The sequence below is a fragment of the Cupressus sempervirens genome, chromosome 8 (assembly GCF_028749045.1).
Source record: "Cupressus sempervirens isolate cs-2001-9-10 chromosome 8, ASM2874904v1, whole genome shotgun sequence".
In the NCBI taxonomy this organism is placed as follows: Eukaryota; Viridiplantae; Streptophyta; class Pinopsida; order Cupressales; family Cupressaceae; genus Cupressus; species Cupressus sempervirens.
Window position 1 is genome coordinate 317,462,586 of NC_143125.1, and position 25,483 is coordinate 317,488,068.

The following is a 25,483-nucleotide window of genomic DNA, read 5'->3' on the forward strand; positions in this document are numbered from 1 at the left end:
AATATAATGAATAGCGAATGACAAATTCAACCTACAAAATGTTGTGGGATCGCTTGTATAAATTATTACACATTTTGAATATAGGGCCATTGTAGATAAAATAACCTTTTGAAAATTGCGAGTTTAACCCCACTCAATCGCACCGACCTAATCCATCCGAGACAGTTGCGTGACAAAAACTGAAATGGAAGATGTGGCGTTTTTTAGTCGGGAAGGATTGAATGCGAGAAATGTCACAGAACCCAAAAAGACAATTTGTAACTTCAATACAAAAATAGTATGCATATTTCTCTCGTTTTTTTTCGTTAAGGCATCTCCGTGTTTCCTGTTCATTAATATTCTCGTGCGACCGTGTCTCAAGATTTGGCTTTTCTCCAACTCCAGAGAAGAAAATAATGGTGGATTGCCTGTGGCGACCGTCTCTCCACCTGTGAAAGGAAATTTATCTCATCTTCCCTCTTTGACTGAGCTCCCTCTTTGCTATTAATCCAATTAAAGGGGTCTGTGCAATTCCTGCTTCCTTCTTCCTACTCTCTAATTCTGTCGATGGCAATTACTAACGACATTAATAGTGCTTTCCGATTAAGAACAGCGTGCAGAGACCATAAGAAGTGTCTATCTGAGCTCCTCGATATCTGCATACTATTCTCAATCGGATAGGTGTACCTATGATACAGACAAATCACCAGTTCTTTAGCATTTTCTGCCCGATTCTGTACAGGAAACCTACCCTCACCAAATGAGAAATGGTTGTGGTTGTTGTACCCAAACTTTGAAAATGGTGGGCTGTGTGCAGCGGGCAGTCACATGGGGCTCAAGATTTGCGCCCCTGGATTGACGTCAAGGACTGCATTCCCCAAACTGGTAGTGAGTAATCGATCCGTACGGAGGGTTAGGATTTTGCGGGACCCGTAGGCCCAAGCCAAAGTTTTCCAGGTTTAGAGACCGGTCATATGTGTGCCGCTCGGGCATCCCGGGAAGACGACATAATCCGCTCAGATCCGGATATTAAGGGGGAGAGGAACTAGAAGACGTTGAAGTTCGGGCAGCTCTCAAAGTCTTCTTTGCCGTGGATGGAACGAAATGTGTTCGGGCTTTGATCGCGAACGCGACTTTCCTTCACTGAGATGTCGTGAACAACCAGTTGACCATGGAAATAAAAGAATCTGGTGCCTGTAATTGCCATCGGTGACTCAGCTTTCTTCGTCATTTGCAGGCGGTCTGTCCGTATTGTTGTTTATCAGGGATATTGGCTACGATATGGGTGGAACAATTCCGAAGTATTGGAAATTTTTAAATTAGTGAAGCCGTCGAGAATTTTCACTGATCTGCCGATGGAATCCGACTTGACCCGTAAGTTTTCTTGCTCCTTAATGATCTTATTTTAGTTATGTGTTTGTTTTCCCTAGGGATTCAAGGTTAGGCTATTCAATTTGAGCTATTCGATTAGGAAGAAAATCCTTTCGCCGTTCAGTATGTGAAATTTGTCTGGAACAGTGTAATTTTAGCTCTTTTTGGAATCTGGTGGGTTTTAGGCGCGCAAGAATCTTTGACAGTTCAGACACGTCAAGTTAATGTGCAGGAAACCTTTATGGCACGAATAGCCTGCGTACATGCGGCTTTAATTAGGTTGTGTACTTTAATGATTAATAAAAAGTAAGAAAGAAAATTAATCCCCTTTCATAAGAGTGAGTTTGCTTTCCATTTTATGTTTTTTGCTCGAAACTTTTCGCTCTTATTTAATATTAGACTTTTTATTGGCAGTGAATTTAATTGTTTTATGAACTTGATTATTGAGTGAGGAATGTCGGTTTTCCAAGCATCTGTGATGCTATTCATCATGTGAAAGCAAACCTTTTCGTGATGATTAAGTTTTTCAGGGTGAAGTGTGTTCTAAAAGTGAAGTTTTGTTTTTGTTTTGATCTTTTACTTCCTATGCAAATAACACTTTTTGCTACTGAATTTTATTCAAACATGCTACTTCAAATTATGGTTTCTAGAGCAAAAATTTCAATCTTGAAATAAACTTGTATGGGCTCTTCAATGACGGCCTACAACGTTTATGCATTGATGGTCCGTGTGGATAAAATGTGACTGTGTGGAATTTGAATTTGTCCTATCTGGTGATTTAAGGCTCTTCAAATTTGTACGTTCCGTTAGCGTTGGGGATAATTTTGTCTGAATTTGGATTTTTTGGTCCTAGTTTATGGTTTGTGATTAAATTCTAGGGTTTTCAATATTCACAGTTATGGTGTATAATAGTTTGTGCTTTACTTGAGGATCCAAGTTTGATACTTGTCAAATAACAAAAGGGAAATAGTGTCCTTCAAAATTGAAGTTCGTGGCAATTTTATGACTTTCTTGTGCTCTCTGGTTGTCCATATGCGTCCACATTAGAAAATTTCGGGAAGCCGGCCCCTCTGATGTTAATATTAGTAATTTGAGGCTTTCTTATGATGCCCGAAATCCCCAGTGCTCCAGAAGGGCTTCTTGTAATTTAAGATTTTCGTATTGTATTTGATGCTTTAGATTTCATTCTGGCTGAGATTTTATGCAGTAAATTTACAGAGTACTGACTCTTTTAATAATTATACAGATGCTAACATGGAACCTTGCTTGGAGGGACGGTGACAGGGAAAGTTGGAATTTTTCGGTCACACGTAATCAGCTTTATATTTTGGGCTAAATAAGGACCTATTTCGAGTTGTATTATCTGGGTCCTTTTAACCTGTGGGTCTTTTTGACGTATTGATTGGTGACTTATCTTCTAAAGGGGAAAACAAAGGACATTTAGACTTAAAAAGAAGTAAATTTCGAGAGAGGAGATCATTAAAAATATAGAAATTCATGGCGAGAGCTACACTTCCTTTCCTTTTGTTAGTTGCTTTTGTCCTGTTTATTGCAACTTACAACACGGTTACCATGATATTTCGGCACAGCGTTGAAGGAGGGCATGATGTTGACGGAGGATATCCAGATCCAGAAATTGCAAATAGAGTGGATACAGAGGTTCGGCCATCGTCTTTTTCGGATCCAGTGATAAAAAGACCGCCAAGAACGGAACCTCCTAGGAAGATGCCTTTTCATGTCGCAGTGACTGCTACTGATGCTCCGTACAACAAATGGCAATGCCGAATAATGTACTATTGGTATAAGAAGTTTAGGGATCAACCAGGTTCTGAGATGGGAGAGTTCACTCGAGTGCTACATTCTGGAAACCCCGATAATCTTATGGATGAAATTCCAACTTTTGTGGTGGATCCTCTTCCGCCTGGATTAGATCGGGTATGATGTTATAGCCCAATCTCATTAGGTTTTAAAATATTTAATAGATTTTATGTGTTTTACAGCCATTATAGTTCCAATGTTTATATCGTAACAAAAGGTTTGATTTCAGCTGTAGTTTAATTGCCTTGGTACGAGAAGTTGGTTATTCTCTACATAGCTGTAACCTCATTCTTTCAGCCACCTAGTAGATGAAGATAGCGTTATTGTACTTCTCATGTCTTACTATTCTTGTTTGTCCATTTTTGTACTTATCATCTCTTACCATCATTATATCTCTCACTATTGTTTGTTCATACTTTTACTCCTCATCTCCTTCCCCGTGTGATGTTTACACCATCTATATCAATGTGTTTTATTATAATTGAAAATAATTTTGCATTGAATTTTCTCTAGAACTATTCTTGTAAGATTACAATTGTTATGCTGTTGATCCTTTGTTCATGGTTTATGAATGCAGGGCTACATTGTGTTAAACAGACCATGGGCCTTTGTGCAATGGTTGCAAAAGGCTACAATTAAAGAGGAGTATGTGTGATTGCTCCCAAGCTTCGAAAATTTGTTGAGCCATGCTGTTTTTCGTGTTTGAGGTTGAATAATCTTAATTAGAGAAGTACAGGAGTTGGATGATATTCTTAAATAACGAAAAAGGCTGTTCTTTTACTTTATGTCGATTCCTAACTGGAGAGTAGGATATTGTATCACAGGGATAACTCAAGTCTCTTAATAACATGATGCAGGTATATCTTGATGGCTGAGCCTGATCATATATTTGTCAAGCCTTTGCCAAATTTAGCACGAGATGATTTTCCTGCAGCTTTTCCATTTTTCTACATTAAGCCCACTGATCATCCTAAATTGGTACAGAAATTCTATCCTGCATCGATGGGGCCTGTCACAGACGTGGATCCAATTGGAAATTCTCCTGTCATTATAAAAAAGGTATCATCTCTGAAACTTCTGCTAATACAACTATAACAGAATGGCAAGTGGCTGTAGGGTTCTTTCTCTGCAACTTGCTACTAAGATTTTGCCTTGGAGTAAGTCCACAGACAAATTTACTGCACAAGATTTTATGAGATAGTTCATGATCAATGTGGAATTAAATGATGGCCTGCATGCCATTTCATATTTTTTAGTAGATTTCATCTTCGTTTTTTAATTTTGAAAGTAGATTTTATGGTTTTAAACTTTTACTTCAATCTTGTGTGGTGCCAGAATATTATCTGATATATCTCAAGTACTGATTAACTTCTTTGTTTCAGTCTCTTCTGGAGCAAATTGCGCCCACGTGGATGAATGTTTCAATGAGAATGAAAGAAGATCCGGAAGCTGATAAAACGTTTGGATGGGTACTTGAGATGTATGAGCTTCATGTCGAAATAGTCACTGGTGTTCTAAAGATAGGCATGCATTAGATTTTATGAGATGAGCATGTTGATCAAATGTGCTTTGTCAGCACTGTTTATTTGTTGATCAAAGTATAAATGATCTCCATCCTTACAGGTATGGATATGCCATCGCATCTGCGTTGCATGGGGTACAGCACATTCTCAGGAGGGACTTTATGATTCAGGTTAAAGTTGTTTCTATTTCTTTCTGCTAGATGTGTTTGCTAAATTAATATTTGGTGTTATAAAAGAATTTACTTTCCCAAAAATTGAAAATATATTTACATAGTTAAGCTGTCTAGAAATTATTCTTATAAGCTTTTATTCCTTTAGATCAGTCCCGGTTTGCGCAACTAACCTTAAGCTACTTCGAATGTTTTATGAACAGCCCCCATGGGATTTGGAAGTTGGAAATAAGTATATCATTCACTATACATATGGCTGTGATTATAATATGCAGGTACTTTTGTACATCTGATCTATATGATTACCCCTAAGGTACTTGTTTTGTGTATCTTTGCTATCTTGTAAGTCAGAAGTCGATCACTCCTATGCATATGATTTCAGTTACAACATGACAGTACTTTTATTAGATCTGATTTATGTGCCAAACCTTTGGGTAATTTCTACGTTTTATGCGACTATCCTTTTGAGGTACTTTTTATTTGTATCTTTGCTATCTTGGGAGTTGGAAAGAAGTATATCATTCACTATACATTTGGTTGCAAGTTGCAACTATAACCTCAAGTTAATTTTCAGGTGCTTTTGTCTTTTAATGTTCTCTGTGAATACTCTTGAGTTACTTTTTATGTGTATCTTTCTATCCTACTGGAAGTGTATTATTCACTTTACATCTGCTTGCAGTCAATATTAATCTGAAGGTACTTTTGTACATCTGATTTATGTGGAGTATCTTCAGATACTTCTAACGTTTTATGTGAACACCATTGAGGTAGGATTTATGTGGATCTGTGCTCTATAAAGATTTACCTGTCACCTAAACTGAGATGTATATGTATGGGTCAAGATTTGGGCATTGATATTCAGAAGTTAAATTAATATAGCACAGAGTATGGAGTCTTGATATAAAATTGAACTGGCTTGCTAGGACTAATATGGTGGTCTTCCCTGCTATTATGTGGTGCTTACTGGTACTAGTTCTCTTTCAGGGGAAGTTGACCTATGGAGTTATTGGAGAGTGGCGTTTTGATAAAAGATCATACCTTCGTGGAGCTCCACCAAGAAATCTTAGCATGCCTCCACCCGGAGTTCCAGAAAGTGTGGTAAGTTGCATGTTACTTCTCAACAATTAACTCCATAAAAGAATACGTGATCTCTCTAGAGGTTTTTCTTTTTTGCCGCCTCTATTTGTTATTGTTTTCTTCATTTGATTGATGCATTGACATATGACAAGCTATCTTTGATGAGGAACAGTCACCTAAATTTTCAACCTTTTTTTCATTATGTTGAATTCAGTTCAAGCTGCATGGATAAGTCTTGAAAACAGTATAAAAGAAGATTACATTTTTGTTAGATTATACAGTAATTTGTTTATTGATATTAGCTCTCTCCAATGTTCATCATTTTCTTAGGAACAGCTGAATTACATTGTGCAATTTAAGTGTCAGTTTATTAATGATAACAAATTTGCACAATCCATAGCAATTATTTAGACATTTTTTCTGGGTAGATTGCATAGAATTTTTTTCATCAACATTTTCGATGTCAGTTTATTCGTACCTTTCATATAGCTGATCATGGATAGTCATTGAAAAAGTTGTATCAGTAGATAATGTATGTTCATTGTTTGGTTAATTTTCTCAAATGATGAGGTTGAGTGTTCTTCAATTGTAAATCTCGTTTTATTTCTGTACATCTAATTACTTGCTTATGCATCCTCTAAAGCAAGCCTGAATTAAAAAGTTTGGATCTTGCCAAGACAGGTGACTCTGGTAAAAATGGTAAATGAAGCAACTGCAAACATTCCGGGTTGGGATGGAGGACTCTCAAAAGATGAGGTTGAGTGCTCATGAACTGTGAATCTTATTGGTTCTGTATCCTATAAAATAAATGTCAAGCTTAAATCAAACACTTTGGATCTTGTTGACACAGGTGACTTTGGTTAAAAAGGCAAATGAAGCTGCCACGAGCATTCCAAGTCGCAAAGGACAGAGTTGACACACTATTTTTTGTGCAATGTACAATGGGAGAGGTGCGTTTCTGACAGACATTTTTACACATTAATTCTCTTCCCTTTTTATATATGGTTTCAGAGAGTTGTGGTTGAAATCTGTTTTTATTTTTATGCTAAAGCTTGCAACTGTATTTATTTTGAAAAGAGAAAATTATGACTGGAGGAACTTATCCATGTCAGCCTTTTAGCAGGGATTTGATCCTAAACTGAAAATTTGGATAGTGTTCATGGCATCAATTTTCAGCTCTAGATGGTGGATTTATTTTATTCAAAATTCTTTTATCAATGGATATAAGCTGGGCAGGCTCTGCTGCTATGTAGATCTCAAAGAAAGAACTTGTAGCATTTTAACTAGGCATTAGTTGAGGTACCCTTCACCATGATGCTGTCCATTCTTTGTCCAAAGTGAGGTGATAGCATCCCTATTTGAGGTTGAGGTACAGTACAAACTTGAGAATTCCAACAGTGAGTATTTGACCGGCTATTTTTGTTAGTCAATCTTGGCTTGACTTTTTGAGAATGGAACTTGACGAGTTTAACCCATTCACTAATTTAATATTATAAGGAAATATGCAAAAATTCGTGATTGTTTAAGTTGGTAGTATGCATATGAAAGTTGGAAATATAGTTCATGTTGTTCATTTCCTTAGCTTGAAGCTCATTTCAGTCCTGGAAATTTAAAGCGCAGGGTATATTTACTTCTCATTATTCCATGTAATGTAGTTTAAGTCTAAGGGGCAATTGCACTTTCTTCAATGAGCTTTTCATATGTAAATGAACTTGTTTTGGAACGGTCTTGAGCAATGCTGAACTGGAAAAGTAAGATTGCACTTTACCTTTAGTAAGATTTCTTAGCCGAGAGCTAGCCTTCCCTACATTCCTTTTACCATTTTTGAGCTGACCAAAAGCGTTTCAATATGATTATTGTGAATGTATTAATCACAACAGTCAAAAGTTTACTAAGGTTAAATGTTGCCAATAATTTGAAATCTTTTTAATGGAGTTTGATTATAATTTATCTTTTAAAGAGGATTATTAAAAAGAGTCACTTGTTCATTGCACTGATAGAATCCCCAAGCGTAGGAATCACTTCATTTTCCTCTTCGGTCGAAGCTAAGTGTAGTAATGAAAACTGTTTCCTGAGTGAAACAATATAAACAATCGTATTTTAATTGCCTAAGATAATGGTTACGAGCTAAGGTATCTCTTACTTGTAAGAGGATGTTTCTCTACGATTAGACAATCATGATTGGAGGAACTAAATTCACAGAATTGTTTTCTTCTTAATATAGTTGAAAATTTAAAAACCAAGCACTCTTTATAAGATAATATATCATTTGTGTGCTATTTCTTTTGATGGAGGATCTTCTTTAATCTGCAAAATTGTTTTAGCTACCCGACCCAAGAGCACGAGCCTTAGGCCTAATCTCTTTGACTGAGAGTCAAGGACTGGGGTATTAATTCCGCCAAATTTGCCTGCGGTACAATCTCAGCCTCATTCTTTTTTAATGTTCAAGCCTTGCACTCAACAAGACTTGGTTCTTGGTGGACTCATGAAGAATCTTTCAACTTCACCAGCAGACCAAGGGCCCATTGACATTTGTGGGTTAATTTTAAATCTATCAGTTGATAGATATAAGATGAACAAAATTTTCAATTATTTTGCACTTTGGGCCATATGACCATGGCTATGATGAAATCTGTTTGATGCATTGCCAGCCCTCAGAAAATGTGCTCCTAGGATTTTGGACAATTTGAATTCATTACAAAGCATCTTGGTGTATTTTTTCTGGTGGCTGATGGCCAGAAGAGATGAGAGCAGCTAAATAGCCTAGCATCCTTTTGCTCTGTGATCCAATTTACTGTAAGTTTGGGGATGAATATGAGCTACTTCAAATTCAACTTTTATGGTTTTGATCAGAATGGGAATGTACTAAAAGAATATCAAATGACAACCTAAATTCAGTAGATTGTTTTATTTTTAATTACTTCCAAGGGACAGCTAATATAACTATCACAACAACCTGGTTTTCCTAGGATATCAGGGGGATCGAACTCTCATCAGGTTACTCACTTATATGCGTCTCTCACTGGCTACTCAACACACTAATCATATGTGAGGCGTGTCACAGCTCTCTATACCTTAGGAAGGCATTGCTTGTTTAGGATATATAGATTATGATAATATAGGAAGAATTAAATTTTAATAAAGCAACACCTAATGAGAATATTGATCACACATGTGGGAAGACCGTGTCGAAATTTAGAATACCAGCTTAATGAGTGCTACTAATTTTTTACATATCTGACATCTGGTCATTTTACAATTATAGATGCTGATTAGGGGATATTATACTAGTAACTCTTCGATGCAGCCTGGGACTAATCGGAAAAAGTGCAAATTTTCAAGTGTTAGATGTGACCTTATTAGTCTATATCTCATGGTGACTTGAATTCATTATAGTTATTGATAATGAAGCAGGAGCGTTTGAATCTCCACTTATTTAGGGCCTTCTAGATTCTTTGAGTAAGGCCTGCTAATGTTGCATGAACTTGTGGAGTTTGATCTTGAGCCCTTTGCTCATCAAAGTCTGGATATAGGAGTCACCCAGCCTCATTGGCATGGAAATGACTACACAACCATCAAAAGGATATCCGACAAGACCAATTTTTGAGTTTAATAATTAAATTAAAAATAAAAATGCAAACTTTAATCTAAATTTTAAATTAACTAGTAAATTCAGAAATTGGTCTTGTCAGGTATCCTTTTGATGCCCGCCTAGCCATTGCCCATTGACACCTTATTGCTTGCAAATTGCATTTCCAGCAGTACAACGGGAATGGTCGTACTTGGCTATTCTTTAGAAGGTACTTGGAGGTATTATATCACCACTAATATCTCCAGAAAGTAATAGTGAAATAGTTTAACTAGTTCATTCTTGAAAAATAATCCCACTTGAAATTGCGGGGTAATGATGATAAGCTGTAGATAGTAATAAATCATGATAACCAATGCACCATGATTAATAATCATGTTTAATAATGAAATTATTCACGCTGAACCATGGAAAAACATCAAAGGTATATACGGTCCGGAAATTTGTGCCAAACAGTTGTAAAAGAATAACACCATACTTTAATCAGATTTATTTTCGTCCTGCTTGAAAATTGCCATCATACATGGACATGTGGAACATTGTGGTGGGGAGGATAAGAACACCAAAAGTAGACTTGCACATTGTAGCCGTAATGAAGAGGGAGATTCTGGAATTGCACCAATTAGGAGGAGAATTAAAAGGAGACTGCCAAGTTGGAGAGGACGGAACGGATCAAGACGAGCTAGGGTTTTGCTTTTGACGTGCCCTTTTTCTGATTCTTTCTTCTTTTGAAAAGGTCTTCCGGACGGCTGAAGCATCCGTTGATGCCATCGAGGCTAACATAACTTACAAGAATCCTTATTTATTTTGTATTTTTCGATTTTCTTAATTTAGAAATTTATTGAAATGCTTAGCTAATGCAACTTAGCTAGAATTTTCGTGGAACAAATCCTGCAAGGGCAGCTAAAAAGATAAGCGCAGTCTCCGTGGGAACGTGTCATGCATATAAAGCTTGAATCTTCAAAAATCTAATTGGGAGTTTCATAGTTTTAGGATTATCAACTTTGAACATTGTCACGTTATTTCTAAACATACATTTCCTTGGTATGTTCATAATTGGCTTCATTGTGTATGACTCTAACTTTCAATGTGGGTTTGGTTCTACCCCTTGAAACCTAGGGGAGAGAACCTAGTCCGAACTTTGCGCTTATCAAAATATTTCGAAAAAATTTCAAATCACTCCTAGTTTTTTTTACAGTAGCTTACTTGGCAAGTCACCTAATTATAACTAAGGTTTGAAGTCTACGTCACTTGTTATGATGCCACATTAGCATGCCTTTTGCCAAGTCTAAAATAGGCCAAAAAAAAGTGAGACCAATGGTCGTGCATAAAGGGTACCCATAGTTGAACAACCGATGTGGCATCACATCATTGGTTAATTTTTATAACTAAGGGTACATTTTATTCAATTTCGGGTAGTTAGCATTGTACTAACAACTTTTAAAGTCACAAGTATTAGTACAATGTTGTCAAAAAATTGGGCATTAAGTCAATAAGTGTAGGTATCAAGTGAACAACTCCTATCGCAACTATTGGAACACGTTCAAGTATTGGGTCCTCTCCCTATTGGTGATTTGATGTGCAATGAATAAGACAAATTTATTGAGCACAATTGTATAAATGGTTTGTTAATATACATGCCAAATTTCCAATTTACTTATGTAGATCTTTTGTAGGCACAAAACGAGCAATGGATTTCCATCTCATGGCAGACTTCCAACAAAACCAAGTTGCTTGTAGATGCTACCAAAGAAAATATTATCTTATAAAAGTAGCATCAATTTATTCCGATAGTTGAACTATAATTAATGATAAGAACTCAACCAACTAAACAACTAAACTAGGCCAAGATCCTCCCCATTTGATGAATAGGGTTGTTTCTTGCAACTACTATTATCAAAATCTTAATTCTCAATGAAAGGAGAAATATAATGGTCATCAAGTCTTGGAAGATAATCTTGACCCTAACTTGTATCTCAATCCAGGGACAATCAATAGTCTTAGGATAATGCACGGTTGGAGTTTCTCTCTACTTAATGTCAATCCCTTGTTTCATCTTTCCTTCTTTCTGTCTATCTTTTGCTCGACTTGGAATTGTTAGGCTTTTTAAAACCTCCTTAATCTTACTTTGTCCCAAAGCTTCCTTGTCATTAACCTCTCTATATACCATTTATTATTGTGATCTCCTATCCTTTGTTGATTTTCATGTCTATGTGCTTCCCCAAAGTTGCAACTAAACCCTTTTATGGCCACATTGATTTTGTAGATTGATTTCCATTGTTTCTCCAACATTGGTTTGGCTCAATCTTTTCATGCCTCTCAAACCATGGTAAGGTGCTCCTATCCTACTTATATTTCTAATGGAGTCTCCTACCGAGGTCATCTTTATGGATCTCCATCCTATCAAAGCAATCTTTATGTGTCTCTATTATGCACTTTTTCAATTATTTCCACTTGTGTTACTCAAATTCTTGATACATTTGGGGCCACCACATTGATAGGTTAGTGTCTTTTTGATCTACACACGTCACATTGTTGCTCCATTTTTATGATAACTTGCATTTAGTTTTACTTTAAATAGTTCTTAAACTTAAATTTAGAATTCAAATGGTCTATTGTGCTTTTTTCTTGGTACATTTCAAATCTCGTTATAGATTAGCATATTTTCTCTATCCTTTAATTTATATTAGCCATGGATGTTGTACATCATACATGGTTTAGGCAGCCACAAGGATGGTGATTTATGTGAATTACATATTTTACATAATTGTTTGTATTTTGATGAGCATGTTTTAGATTAAGGTAAAAATAGGTTTTGAAAGGCACTCAAAGCCCTTAACAAGAAATCAGAAGATAAACCATTAAGTTCCACCAGGTCCTTGAAACTTAAAGTTTTTTAAAAGACTCAAAATAAGGTTTTACAAGGACTTGAAACCACAAAATAAAACCATTATATGAGACTAGGTTTTACAAGGACCTGGAACCTAGTTTTTAAAACAACAAAATCAGACAAAATGCTTAGACAATCGGGCCATAAACTAGGACAACTGTTAAGATAGAGACCAAAAATTAGAAACACAAAAGAATTGCTATTGCAGTTCTTTGATCATTTGGACCACCTCTTTTCCATCCTCCACGGTACTTTGGATGGTGTTCACTATAGAGCCCACCATGCCCTCAACAACTTTTTTCTTGGAACTCTGTTTGGTTCGTTTACTTGGACCACTTGGAGATATGATTTCTTCGTTAGTTCTCTTCCCTAAGTTGGCAGCAATTGTACAAATGCTGGAAGTAATTTGCTCCATCTTATTTCTGCTTTATTTGATCAATAATCGGAGGTTGTTTTCATATTCTTTTAGTTTATCCAGTGTATTACCAATTAGAATTTCCATCTAGGCAGTCTTAGCACGATCAGTTTCTTGGTTCTGCTCGATTGTGGTGACTTTCCTTTTTAAGTTCATTAATTCGTTATACACCTAGGAGTCAGTTTGAAGGGAAGAGTCTGCCTTTAGCTTAGCAATATGTAGGAAAGAAAGCCTAGAATCTCTACTAGCATAATCATCCTTATCCTCTCCCATATCTTCCTTACCCCTAGACTCATTTTTCTCTTTCCTTATGCCTTCCTTCACATTTTCATCATCCTTATTCAAGAGTTCCTCCTTTCCCTTCTCTGTTTCTTCTTCTTCTTCATCCCTCTCTCCTAGCGAATGTTCACTTTGATTAGTATCCTCTCCACCCAAATTATCCGAGCCAGTGTTTTTGTCATTGCCTTCATCCATTTCCTCCTTACTAGATTCACCCTTAGCACCCGAGTAACCTTCCAAATTAGAGTTGAAGTTTCTCACATCCATGTTTTCCTCCTCATCACTTTTTTTTTTTGTTATCAAACTCGGTAATCTCTTCCACGTTTTTTTGAGGGGTTTCTTGCTTCATATTGTCTTTTCCCACAAACCCCTTCCGCACCTTTACTCTTCCTAGAGTAGGTTTCACTCACAGATCTCTTCTTTTTCTCAGAAGGTGGGGAAGACACAATAATTCTCAATCAGTAAAATTAACCCTTCATGAAGAATTGGGCAGGATTCTTTTTTTCTATGAGCTTGGAGACTATGGAGTAAATAAAATCTCAAATAAAAAGGAAATGAGATTCTATCTTTGTACCTAAAGTGGTTCAGAAACACGAAATGAAATTTATGAACACGTTTAGCTCTACCATTTAGGATAAAATACTCACGAATGCATGAAAGTACATCCTGCTAGATGACCTTGATTTGGCCCAGTTCGTAAAAGTCACCATTCTTCTCCAAGTTCTTTTCCTCATCCGTTTTCGGGAACTTCTTAAACGTTGCATTTGAAATACTTGTCTCCTTACTAAATTTTATGCCAACTTTTGGCAATCCTGTTACCTCAGCAATAAAGTCTTCTGTCAAATGCACCATCACTCCATGCAGAGAAACCCTATCCTCCACCTAGTTTTTGAAGAAAGCCGTAGTGACATGAGGTTTACATCGATGAAGACGCTCTAAATAATTGGTGACATTCCCCTTCTGTAGAATATACCATACATAATTTTTGGCTTTCCAAGCCTTGCAATTGTTGGGCCCCTGTTTAGGTGGTTCTCCACCCATTTCAGAAGACTTAGTTATGCTAAGGAAAACTAGAGTCGAGTGCGGAAAGAGGAATAAAGAAAAAGCTAGAACCAAGGTATTCGTAATAATAGCGAAGGCGCTCATAAAAACAAATACATGCGAGGCCAGGATTGAAGTCACATTAATGTACATTCTCGAGAAAATAATTCTGACATTTGTATCTGCACCTCCAATTTTCATTATATTTCTAATCTTGGCAAATCTTTCCCTCCGTCACATGAACTCTATCATAATTAATGAGAGATTTCAAATCCATATCCTTGCTTAAATCATCATGCCATATCATCTTACATTCACGTTGGACTGCTTTGTTGGCGATCCAATCCACCACTGCATTACCTTCACGGTAAGAATGGGAAATAAAAACTTTCTCAAAATTATTCATTAATGATTTAATTTCCTTTACACAATCTTCAATTGACCACGTGACCAAACTTTTACCATTTAACATATTAACAATGTTTAAGGAATCTCCTTCTAGCTAGAGATTCTGAAAACTAGTTTCCACAGCAATCCTCATAGTATATAGAGCTGCAATGGCCTCTGCTTTATGGCTATTAAATATTCCAATGGGTATAGCTATAGCGTCTATTATATTTCCTGTATGATCTCTTAAGACTCCACCACAACCTGCTTTACCTGGATTTCCCTTGGCAGCACCATCAAAGTTCCCTTTAAGCCATCCCATAGGGGGAGCCTTCCATCTAGTGTTTAGTCTAGAGTCTTCTTTCTTCATATTTGAATTAGTAGAAAGCATTCGGCTATCAATTTGAAAATCTTTATTACAGTTCTTCCGAGCCTTAAAATTTTCCTTTATTGCCTTGACAATGTTTTGTCCAAGCACCCAATCTAGCATTTCTTTATTTTGAAAGATTCTATTTGTTCTTTCTTTCCAAATGCCCCACCAAAGATGGGGTAGGGTAATTTTCCATAGGAAAACAACATCAGTATCCTTAGAGGGACAGTTCCAACTTTTAAAACATAGATCAACACTGTTTTGATGGACTCAGGAAATATTCCAATAGTTAAGAATAGAGCTCCAAACTTCTTGATTGTAAGTGCAATTCAAAAACAAGTGATCTTTGTCTTCAAAACCTTCTTTACAAAGACTGCACTTGTTAACCACATTAATGCCTCTCTTTTGCAAATTGTCCAAAGTTAAGAATTTTATTTTGAAGCAGGTTCTAATAAAAGATATTTATTTTAGGTATAAGACCCTTAATCCATGCTTTTGTCCAAAAAGGTTGATTACCTTTCTATTTTAAGTTGAAAATAGAGGAAACTTTGAACTGTCCACTAGGATCAACACTCCATATCATCTTATCCTCCTGAAGGGGATGCAAGGAAAAGGCATTCAACATAATCTGGATATTGTGAAAACCTTGGTTTACATCAACAAGGTTGACCCAACTATTATTATGCCAATAGTGTTCCACAAGAGTCCCAAACAAATGTTTACATCTGTCAATTTGAGTTCTATCCTCAAAGTCCTTAATTAGGGGGTGATCCTTTATCCAAGTATCATCCCAAAATTTGACTTTCAACCCATTTCCAATTTTCTAGGAGCAACCTTTACTAAGGGTATTCTTAGTTCCCTAAACAACCCCCCAAATAGCAAAAGGGGAGAGAACATCAGGAGAAGATAAAAAATCAAGTAAAGAATGAGCATAAAAGAGATATTTATGTTTCCATATTGTACTCCATTCCTTGTCATCATGATATACTCTCCATCCCTGTTTAGCCAAAAGGGCTCTATTAATACTTCGCATTGATTTGATTCCCAGGTCTCCTTCCGAATAGGTTAATAGATTTGATCTAAGGCTATCAAAGCCATTCTCTTTCTTTCCTCAGTTCTAGACCATAGAAAATTTCTTTGGATTTTATCAATAGTTATCTGCAAATTTTGCTGGAATTTTAAAAATACTCAAAGCATAAGTAGAAATACTTTGAAGACAAGCTTTAAGGAGGGTTATTTTACCTAATTGACTCAAAGGTTGCCCTTCCAGCTTGCCAGTTTCTTGTTAAACTTCTTTATGAGATCTTCCCAGAAAGTGTCTAGAACTTTAGGTCCCAATGGGAGACCCAAATAAATACAAGGAAAAGATCTTATTGAACACCCAATAATTTCAGCAATTTTGTTCTATCTTGGAACAAGGGTGTTAATAAAAAAACAAGGAGTTCTTATTCCAATTAATCAATTGACCTAAAGTAGAGGAGTACAAATTAAGGGCTTTCTTAAGGTTTCTAGCTTCCTTGAAATCAACTTTTTCCATAAATAAACTATCATCAACAAATTGACCATGAGAACAAGTAAGAGGTTGAGAAGAAGGCTACAAACCTTTAATATCCCCTTGCGAAACCAGTTTTCCAATGTATCTTCCCAAGCAATCAGCCAAAATAATAAAGAGGATAGGGGATAAAGGATCACCTTGTCTTAATCCTCTGGACAGGTTGCAAAATTCAGAAGAGCAACCATTCACCAAGACAACAATAAAAGAAGTAGAGATCAGTTGAGATATGATTTTAACAATCTTATGGTTAAACCCAAAAGCCTGCAAAATCTTAACAAGAAAGTCCCATTCTACTCTATCATAGGCTTTGGCAATATCAACTTTCATGATGAATCCTTGTTTGTTAGAGAAAGATGAGGAATAAATAATCTCATGAGCAGTTATAATAGAATTAAGAATTTACCTTCCTGGGACAAAACAATTTTGTTGATCAACAATAAGAGAATGAAGCACCAATAGCAACTTGGATGTAAGAACCTTTGAAATAATCTTATAAAAGGAATTACAAAGACTAATAGGTCTGAACTGGTCTGGAGAATCAACCCCAATCTTTTTAGGAATAAGACACAAGAAGGTAGAATTGATCTCTTTAAGCATTCTCTTAGCCCCAAAGAATTCCTTTACAACATCACCTACATCTCTTCCAACCAGATACCATGCCTTCTGAAAAAAGAACATAGGAAGACCATCTAGTCCAGGAGACTTATCCCCTCCTAATGAGCCAACAACTTAAAAAATTCATTTTGTTCTTCAGTAATTAAAGAAGGAATCACCTTTAAGAGATCTTCTTGGTTACCTACATGAATATTAGGATCAGCTATCATTAACGAAGAGAAAAAAGAGACCATCTCTTTTGAGATATTCTTTTTCTCAGTTATCTTTAGATCACCCTTTTTAAAATATGCAATATGAGTTTTAGCTCTATGCTTTAGGGTGGAAAGATGAAAAAATCTGGTATTCTTATCTCCGTCATTCAACCAAATCGATCTAGATCTTTGTCTCCAATAGATTTCCTCCTTAGTGACAATGTCATGAAGCTCAACCAGTTTTTCTGATGGGGACACAACCCAAGCACATAATGGACACAACAGGAAAGGGAAATTTTATTAACTTTGTAAATAAGCTACTACATTCAGTACAGAGAAAATAGACTTCAAAACATGCTCTAAGGGCTTACAACAGTATAAGTCTGGAGATAATTTCTCCTTTTAGTACCTCTTTTCAAACTCCACTTCGAACTGCCTTTTACAATGCCAGAAATGTTCTTAAATAGACCCCGGAGGGTTAAGGATTAGGAATACATTCTAAAAAGTGTTAGTTGGCATCCACCGACCAAATAGAAGGCTCTAGAAGTCGCATTAAAAGTCAACACAAAATTAGTAGAATCCAGAAATGGTAACCGAACTTTCGGGAGGCATAACTTTTGAATCATAGCTTCGATTGACGAACCGTTTACATTTTCGGAAAGCTCTCGAAGCGCTCTATAGCCTTATGGACCAGCTCTGCTCGTCCCCCATTTTTCGGCCCTGTTCGAGGTCATTTAATGCCCCTAACCTAACTTTGAAGCGTTCTTAGGTCTCCAAAAATCGAAAAATTGCAATAACTTTCAAATCGTGGGGCCTTTCAAATACTCTATCCTAGAACACTGATAGTGGAACTGTGAGAGTTGGAATCTTTATTTGACCCAAATGGGTATCTAGAAATGAAAAGACATGAAATAGAAACTAAGTCTAAGTACATTTTTTTTTGGTTGACACAGGATTGCCCTTATACCTCTGGGTGCTCCTGGACCATTTTCATTCTCTTCTGTAACAAGGTCAGAAGAATAGCCTTCCTTCTGAATCTTGCTCTAAATACTTTGGAGGTCCTCCTTTAAAGTAGCTTTATTCTCAAAAATGCTACCAAAACATCTTTTATTCCATATTTTAACCTCATTTTTAGCATTTCTTAATTTAGCAGCTACTCTGAAAAGAGCAGTACCTTCAACATCTATATTCCACCATTCAGCCAGTTTACTCTCAAACTATGTATGTTGCATCCACATTTTTTCAAACCTAAAAGGATAGTTTTTTTTGAAATTGATCTTTTTCGCAGCTAATATCAAAGGGAAATGATCAGACCCAAACTTCTGTAAAGCCTCCAATTTACAAGAAAATTCTTTAGACCAATAAGGGGAAATAAGGGCTCTATCCAATCGAGCCTGAATACAATCATTACCAATCCTCTTATTACTCCATGTAAACTCAATTCCATGAAGATCTAGATCCATTAAACCCTCTTTATTGATGAACTCCATAAGATCTAGTCTACCATCTAGTTGACTCACATTACCTCCCTTTTTTTCATGGTCGTAAAGGGGAACATTAAAGTCTCCCAAAAAAATCCATCTCCCAAAGTAATCTTTACTCTTTATATGAGAAAGAGTCTCCCAAACCTTTTTCCTAGAATTCTTTAAATTCAAAGCATACATATTAACAATATACCAAACATTTTTCTGGTCAATGCTAGTAAATTTGACCACCATAAAATGTTTACTAGCATTTAAGATAGTACCTAAGTAAAAGGATTTCTTCCATAGCATCAAAGTACCTCCCGACGCTTCTTCTGAACTACTTGGTTTTATACATTAATCTTTAAAAGACTTAATTTGTTCAGCTTTCTCCTTTCCCATTTTGGTTTCTTGAAGCAACAGAAAATCTGGTTTATGCTCTCTTACAAAATTCCTAACAACGTCAAGCTCATGACTACTATTCAAACTCTTTATATTCTAAGTAATAATTTTCATATTTGTTTTTTGGGGGTAAAATCCAGCATTGTTGCTTGTCGTCCATCAACAATATTTTGCATACTTTCCATTTCTCTAGTTTTCCTTATAGATTTCCTACCAGTTTTCTCCGGAGTTCCAACATTTGGTTTCACCTTGGATTGCTGTTCCAATTTACTACTACGAGTCTCCACTCTTTTAGGAATTGAGTTATTCTTCTTTTGTAGCTTTTTCTTTTGGTTCAAATTTTGTTTCAAGTCCCTTGCCTTCCTCTTTTTTCTCCTCAGAATCATCATCATTCTTAAAGAGAACAAATTCTTTGCATAAAATTGTCTCAAGGCATTTAGGGGAAGCAATGTGATTTTCAATCACATGAAGATTCTGATCTTCTACTTGCACCATCGGTTTGCAACTATCCAATAGAATTTCACCCTCCTCTAATTCCTCCATCTCTACGAGATCTTCCCAATTAGTCTCAATTTTTTGATAAATAACTATTTGCTTCATCGTATTCGTCAAGATTTCTGTATTTTGCTCAGGTGAGGTAGAAACCAATATTTCCCTAATCTTCTAATTTTCACTGCTCAAGTTTTCCTCCAAAGCTGGTTTTTGCATTTTACCAGATCCTAGAGAATCCGAGTTCAAGTTATCCTTCACATCTTTAGCGTGAATAACTTTAGGTTTCCACACTTTTCTTTTGGACTTTGGCTTCTTTCTTTTTATCTTCCTTTTCAATCTTAAAGGTGTTCTTTCCTCTGTTAGGACAATTTTTCACTCAATGTCCCTTCTTTTTATAGGCAAACATGTATTTGGGAGATCTTCATAAATGACTTCCTACATTCTTTCCCCCAATTTTGAAATGAGTTCCACTTTTTCAGGGAGGTGATTCAAGTTTGCCACTTTCACATATAACCTGACGCTCTGAAGTTTTGTTTTTGAAGCCGTTGCCTGACCCATTGCAATAAGATCCCCAAAGGATCCAACAATTCCTCTAAAGATATCTTCATGCCAAAACTCTAAGGGAAGACCAGGAAGTCTTACCCAGATCGGGGTGGTTAAGAAGAAGGTATCGGATAAATCCATATTTGGCTCCCATTTTTTAATAGTGAGAGTACTTTTGCCAAACACCCATGGACCTGCACAGAGAACCATACTCATATCCTCTTTGTAGTTAAATACAAAAGAAAAAAAACCATTCAACATAGGGGCAATATCAACTTGACCATAGATAGCCCATTTTTGTTTAACCATTTAAAAAAAAGTTTCTATATCTGGTCTTGCCCCCATAATTTTTCCCACAAAAGTAAACTCCATAGAGGAAACAGAGAAATCAACAATGGGATCCAGAATAAAAATTTGAGACTCACCTTTCTCCCAGCAAGCATTCGATGTTACCGGAGGGAAGGATGATTTTCCACTTGGTTTCATGCCAAACAGGGATGACCAAGTCTTTTGATCATCAACTCCTTTCTATGAGTCATGTACATTCCTAGCCTCCACACTATCAAAAGGATTTTTCTCTTTCTCGAATACTTGGCCTGTCATGTGATTTGTAGAAGAATCCAAAGAAAGGTCCTGGACCCCACAACTAGTGGAACCAACATCTGTAGATTCAAAAACGGCCAGATTTTCCTCAAGTTGCCCTTTCATCCCATCAGAACTTGGTAGATTTCTCCGAATTCGCCCTTCTGTCCTGCCTGGATCAGTTCCTCCCGCAAGATTCTCCCCTACCAGTTTCTGGCCTAGAAGTCCACCAGACAATTCAAAAACGGTCTGAGCGCCAGCCATCCTCATTTTGATGAGCATGTTAGTTTACATATTTTGAAACGTTTTTATAAATTCTCATTAAATTATTTTTCTAGTGATGCCTAAAATGATGATACATATTTATCTCTTTATTTCATGGGTGTTTGCGGCACCCTCTTACCTACATTTTTATTAGATGATGATTTAATTGTATCGAATACGGATTTATAACATGGTTCGTGAATATGATGATTATATAAATGTAATTTTACTTGTTAAATGTGTATTTCTTTCTAATCTTATGAGTATTTAGAAGATCAAGGTAGGAAACTACAATTTTTGACTCATCTTTTGTGTTTGTCACTCTTAATGGATCTATAAAGTACTTTTAGCCTTTACTTTTTCCCCACTTCTGCAAATCAAGATAGAATGAATCAAGTGATACAAGTTAAACTTTCTTTATGTTTTGATGCTTTATCACCTACTATACACAATTACTTAGATATCATGTATAATTGGACATGCACAACAAAGAATATCCAACATCTTCAACGATAAAATCAATTTTCACTCCTAATATAACAATGAATTTTGGAATTTAGAAATGGCTCTAGTGGCTCCTAGTATCCAACATATGCTAGGGTTTTTGATGACAAGAATGTTAGGGTTGATGCTAGTGTTTTGCAGGTCAATGCTAGTGTTTTTGCGGCTATGTTCGCTAAAGGAGATATTGGGGACTCTACCCCCACAATGGACTATCATGGTCTGGTGGCTGCTGGGCAGTTGTCCTCCATGTTGGTGGCTTCTGAGCTTTCAATGGCCTTGGGTGGGGGCACTGAGTTAGTCTCCATTGACATAGCTATATTGCAGGAAGTTGGGGCTTGGAAGGAGGCTCTGGGAGGTGCGAATAGGCCTTCTTTTGCCCATTCTATGTGTTTTGGCAAAGGCTTGCGGAAGGTCTCTAAGTCACCTATATCTAAACCTTTTCCCTTTTGTAGCCCTATTTTAGTTAATATGAAAAAGGATTCTATTTCATAGATTGAGCAACATACTGAGGCTCTTGAGGTGGATGTGCTCATTTGTCGACTTATGGTCTTTTGGCCCTCTCTCAAGGATCTCCATACCTGGATCTCAAAGCACTGGGACCCATATATTACTATTTTTTTCTAGATTTTTCCTCTGATAAGGGGTTTCTTTATTGTCAGATTTGATAATGTGAATGATAGGAAATCAATTCTATGTGATCATTTCTTCTCTTGGGAAAACTGTTTACCTTTGCTAGTTAAACCTTGGTATAAGGACTTTAACCTTGCCACTGAATCTTTTTGTAAAATGCCTATATGGGTTCGACTTCCTAATCTTCCTCCATCTATGACATGACTTTGTGCTAGAGGATGTTGGGGAGGCTTTGGGTGATTTCTTAACAATGGATTCAAAATCCTCTAATATAATGCACTCTACCTATGCAAGTATATTGATTGATATTGATGCTTCTAAAGGCCTTCCGATGGAGGTTAAGCTTTGTAGTCCTATTGGCTTTTGGATTTAGCCTTTCGATTATGAGGGTCTCTTGCTTAGATGTCAGAAATGTGTTTAATATTGGGCATGTTATGACAAAGTGTGAGGTTGAAAAGATAAAATCTAAGAAACTGTCTTGGTAGATGGGGGCTTTGAGGCAACATTATACGGTTGTGCCCCAGGTTCGTTAGGACATTGGTGATGTTCCCTCTTTTGCTCCAGATGATGCGACTGTCCTTAAGGATGTTGAGGCGACTACACCTATGGATGACTCTGTCAATGGAGTTTCTGATGCGGTTGTTGTTCAAATTCTTAGTGATACTATTGGTCCAACCCAACATGTTGGTTTGGTTGGAAGTGGTTGCATTGTGGCTACTACAGATAAGAAAAGGAAGTTAACCATGTTCATTTGGACTCCGATATAGGTGGTACTTGTGCTATTGGTGTTTCTTCTATTATACCTGTTAGAGTTGATGCTGGCTTTGTTGGTGCTGATTGGTTTGCTGATTCACTAGCTTGACATTCTATAGAAGCCAAGATTGAGGAGGGTTGGGTCATGATTAAAGGAAAACATTCAAAGAAGTTCCCCTCTCATTCTTCTCCTAAATTCCTCAAGAAGGGGGCACTAAGAAAATCTTGTATTCTGAAGTCTGGTTGGGTGGTTTGATCATAAAGCTTACTCTTCCCTTGACTGCCATCTTGTTTTGTGGGGTTTGAGAGTTGTTTGGCAACCCCTATTTTGTTTAAGATTTGTTGTGTATCTCTCCCATGTCTCTTTGTTGAGTGTAATGATTATCTTTTGGGTTTGTCCCACAAATGTTTAGTTTTTCTTATGTTTTGTATCCGAGTTATAGGGCCCCTTCAAAACATGTTTTCTAAAAAAAACTTGTCTTTGAAAATATAATGCAATTAAGACATTTGATTTAATTCAGTGTAGATGCATGATACTCAAATTAAGATGTTTCTTTGGGAACTATTTTTTATTTTATAGAAATATAAAAACACCTTACAAAGATATATGACCAATTATATGCCATTAGGTAGATATAATATGAATTCAATGCTACAATCTAGTCGTAATAAGGAACCTCGTACTATTTCATTTTATAAGTAGTTCTTCCATATGACTAAAATAGTATTATACTATTTTTATACATTGTGATGTACTAAAAAGTATTCAAATAATATCATGAAACCAAATGATGTCAAAGTCCATAAATATATATGTATCCATAAAGTTTTATAAACAAACGTTTAAGAATAAAAGTCCATAAATATATAAATATATGGGTCCAAATATACAAAAAAGTTATCAACTCCTAGTCAAGTGGCCCTCAAAGAGAGTATCCTACATTGGTAGATGCATATAGCTCTAAATATGTAATTATTTATTAGAATTTATAGATTTCAATGAGTCAATTTATCACAAGGTTAATTTTACAAACATTATATGTTTTAAATGATAAATATCTTTAACATTTCCATTGTTGTCAAGTGAATCACATAAATGTACATGCTCTGCCTTCAAACTATTGTGAGTATTGCTTTTTGGTCCATCCTATGATTGCATAGATGTAAAAATGGATTTTGGATTTTATAAATAAAATTTATTATACCTAACTGTTGCACACGTTCTAAATAATATAAAGATCTCACCTATTTACTATCGTCAACTAAAGAAGGTGTATGTGTGCACGATCTACCTTTAAACTATGAATATTACCTACTAGATCAACCTATAAATGCATCTAGGAAAGAATATTCATATAATTTATAAAAGTTTTTAAATAATGACTATACAATTTGTATAGGCTATATATTTTTACATCTAGTCTAAATTAAAAAATTGCACATGTTCCTACATTATCTCATTTGAAGGTCGTGTGCCCCTAAATATATCTAATAATGACGTATAATGGAATGTGTAGGTGTGATGACATTGATCTTGGCAATAGTGTGTGAATAATGCATGGAGAAATAGAAAGGTTAGTAAATGAAGATTATTTTCCTATAGGGTGTGCATCAAAATTCTCTAAGCTTGGTGAAAAACTATACATTTGTAAGGGGGTGACTTAAAATGAGCTAACATTCAACAAATGACCCTAGCCATGTAAATGTCAGTAGAGATGCCCTCCTCAAGTTCTCAAACAAACATCATATCACACATTGAACATGACCATAACTTATAATTTGAATTAGATCAATTAGAGATGAAACACCAATGACATGATAGAGATCTAGGTTAAAACATGTCCTATGTTAATTTAGAATACATTATGTGTGCATAGACAACAATCTCAACAATGTTATTTATCTTCTTCCCTTTGGAAAGCAATGACCACATGATGGCAATATTATTAAGCACACCCAACCAAGTTACAATAGGTAGGAGGTTAACATTTGCATGATGACATGTGTCCCTTTGATATACCCTACAAAAATTCAACCCAAATTATGGATATAAATCTAATTTGTGTACACTAAATCTAAATTGTGTACACTAAGGCATAAGTTAACCTTCATGTAAAACTATTTAAAAAAATATAATATAATTTGGTTGTTATGAAATGGCCACGATTGAAAATACTACCATCTTAGGGTTTACATATTTTGTTGCTTGATATGCCCTAACACTAGTTTGAGGGTCATACTAAAGGAAAAACATACCTTTTTGATATTGTTTTGGCACATTTGATTACATGGAGCTAAACGAAGCATCACATGAAATTGTTTCTTGTATTTGGGCTACTAATGTCTCACCATAATAAGGTGATGTTCTCCCTAATAAATTTACAATAAAATATCCAATATCTCATTATTGTTTGTTCTATAAACACCAATAGTTTATTCGGTGATCTAAAATTAATCACATTTTCATGATTTCTATAGTTGTATGTGTGAAAGGTGAATTATCCATATTTGTGAGTTGCACATTTAAAATATAGTTGCTTAGTGTTTCAAATTGACATAATTTTAGAGTTCAATTTTATG

General features: G+C 35.9%; 1 protein-coding gene across 9 annotated transcripts; it reads left to right on the forward strand.

The window, feature by feature from the left end:
- Positions 1-207: 207 nt before the first annotated feature.
- LOC149542656 (hydroxyproline O-arabinosyltransferase NOD3-like) lies at positions 208-22,009 on the forward strand. 9 transcript variants are annotated; one of them, XM_089797546.1, is made up of 11 exons: positions 208-1,353; positions 2,597-3,285; positions 3,746-3,813; positions 4,026-4,227; positions 4,551-4,648; positions 4,792-4,861; positions 5,065-5,136; positions 5,846-5,959; positions 6,620-6,694; positions 6,789-6,888; positions 21,662-22,009. In XM_089797546.1, the coding sequence occupies exons 2-10, from the start codon at positions 2,848-2,850 to the stop codon at positions 6,852-6,854; spliced, it is 1,203 nt and encodes a 400-aa protein (XP_089653672.1). In that variant the 5' UTR covers positions 208-1,353; positions 2,597-2,847; the 3' UTR covers positions 6,855-6,888; positions 21,662-22,009. The 9 variants fall into 9 exon arrangements, 6 of the variants coding, with proteins under 6 accessions (XP_089653672.1, XP_089653667.1, XP_089653671.1 ...); XM_089797541.1 differs by lacking the exon at positions 21,662-22,009 and adding an exon at positions 7,062-7,464 and having other exon boundaries at positions 210-1,353; XR_016355495.1 differs by lacking the exon at positions 21,662-22,009 and adding an exon at positions 7,051-7,464 and having other exon boundaries at positions 234-1,353; positions 6,616-6,694.
- Positions 22,010-25,483: the final 3,474 nt, after the last annotated feature.

Bases quoted from the DNA above. Each gene is read 5' to 3' on its own strand.
- LOC149542656 (XM_089797546.1), top strand. From the start codon at position 2,848: ATGGCGAGAGCTACACTTCCTTTCCTTTTGTTAGTTGCTTTTGTCCTG. The intron at 3,286-3,745 runs GTATGATGTTAT...TTATGAATGCAG, and splicing joins TTCCGCCTGGATTAGATCGG to GGCTACATTGTGTTAAACAG. The intron at 4,862-5,064 runs GTTAAAGTTGTT...TTTTATGAACAG, and splicing joins GGAGGGACTTTATGATTCAG to CCCCCATGGGATTTGGAAGT.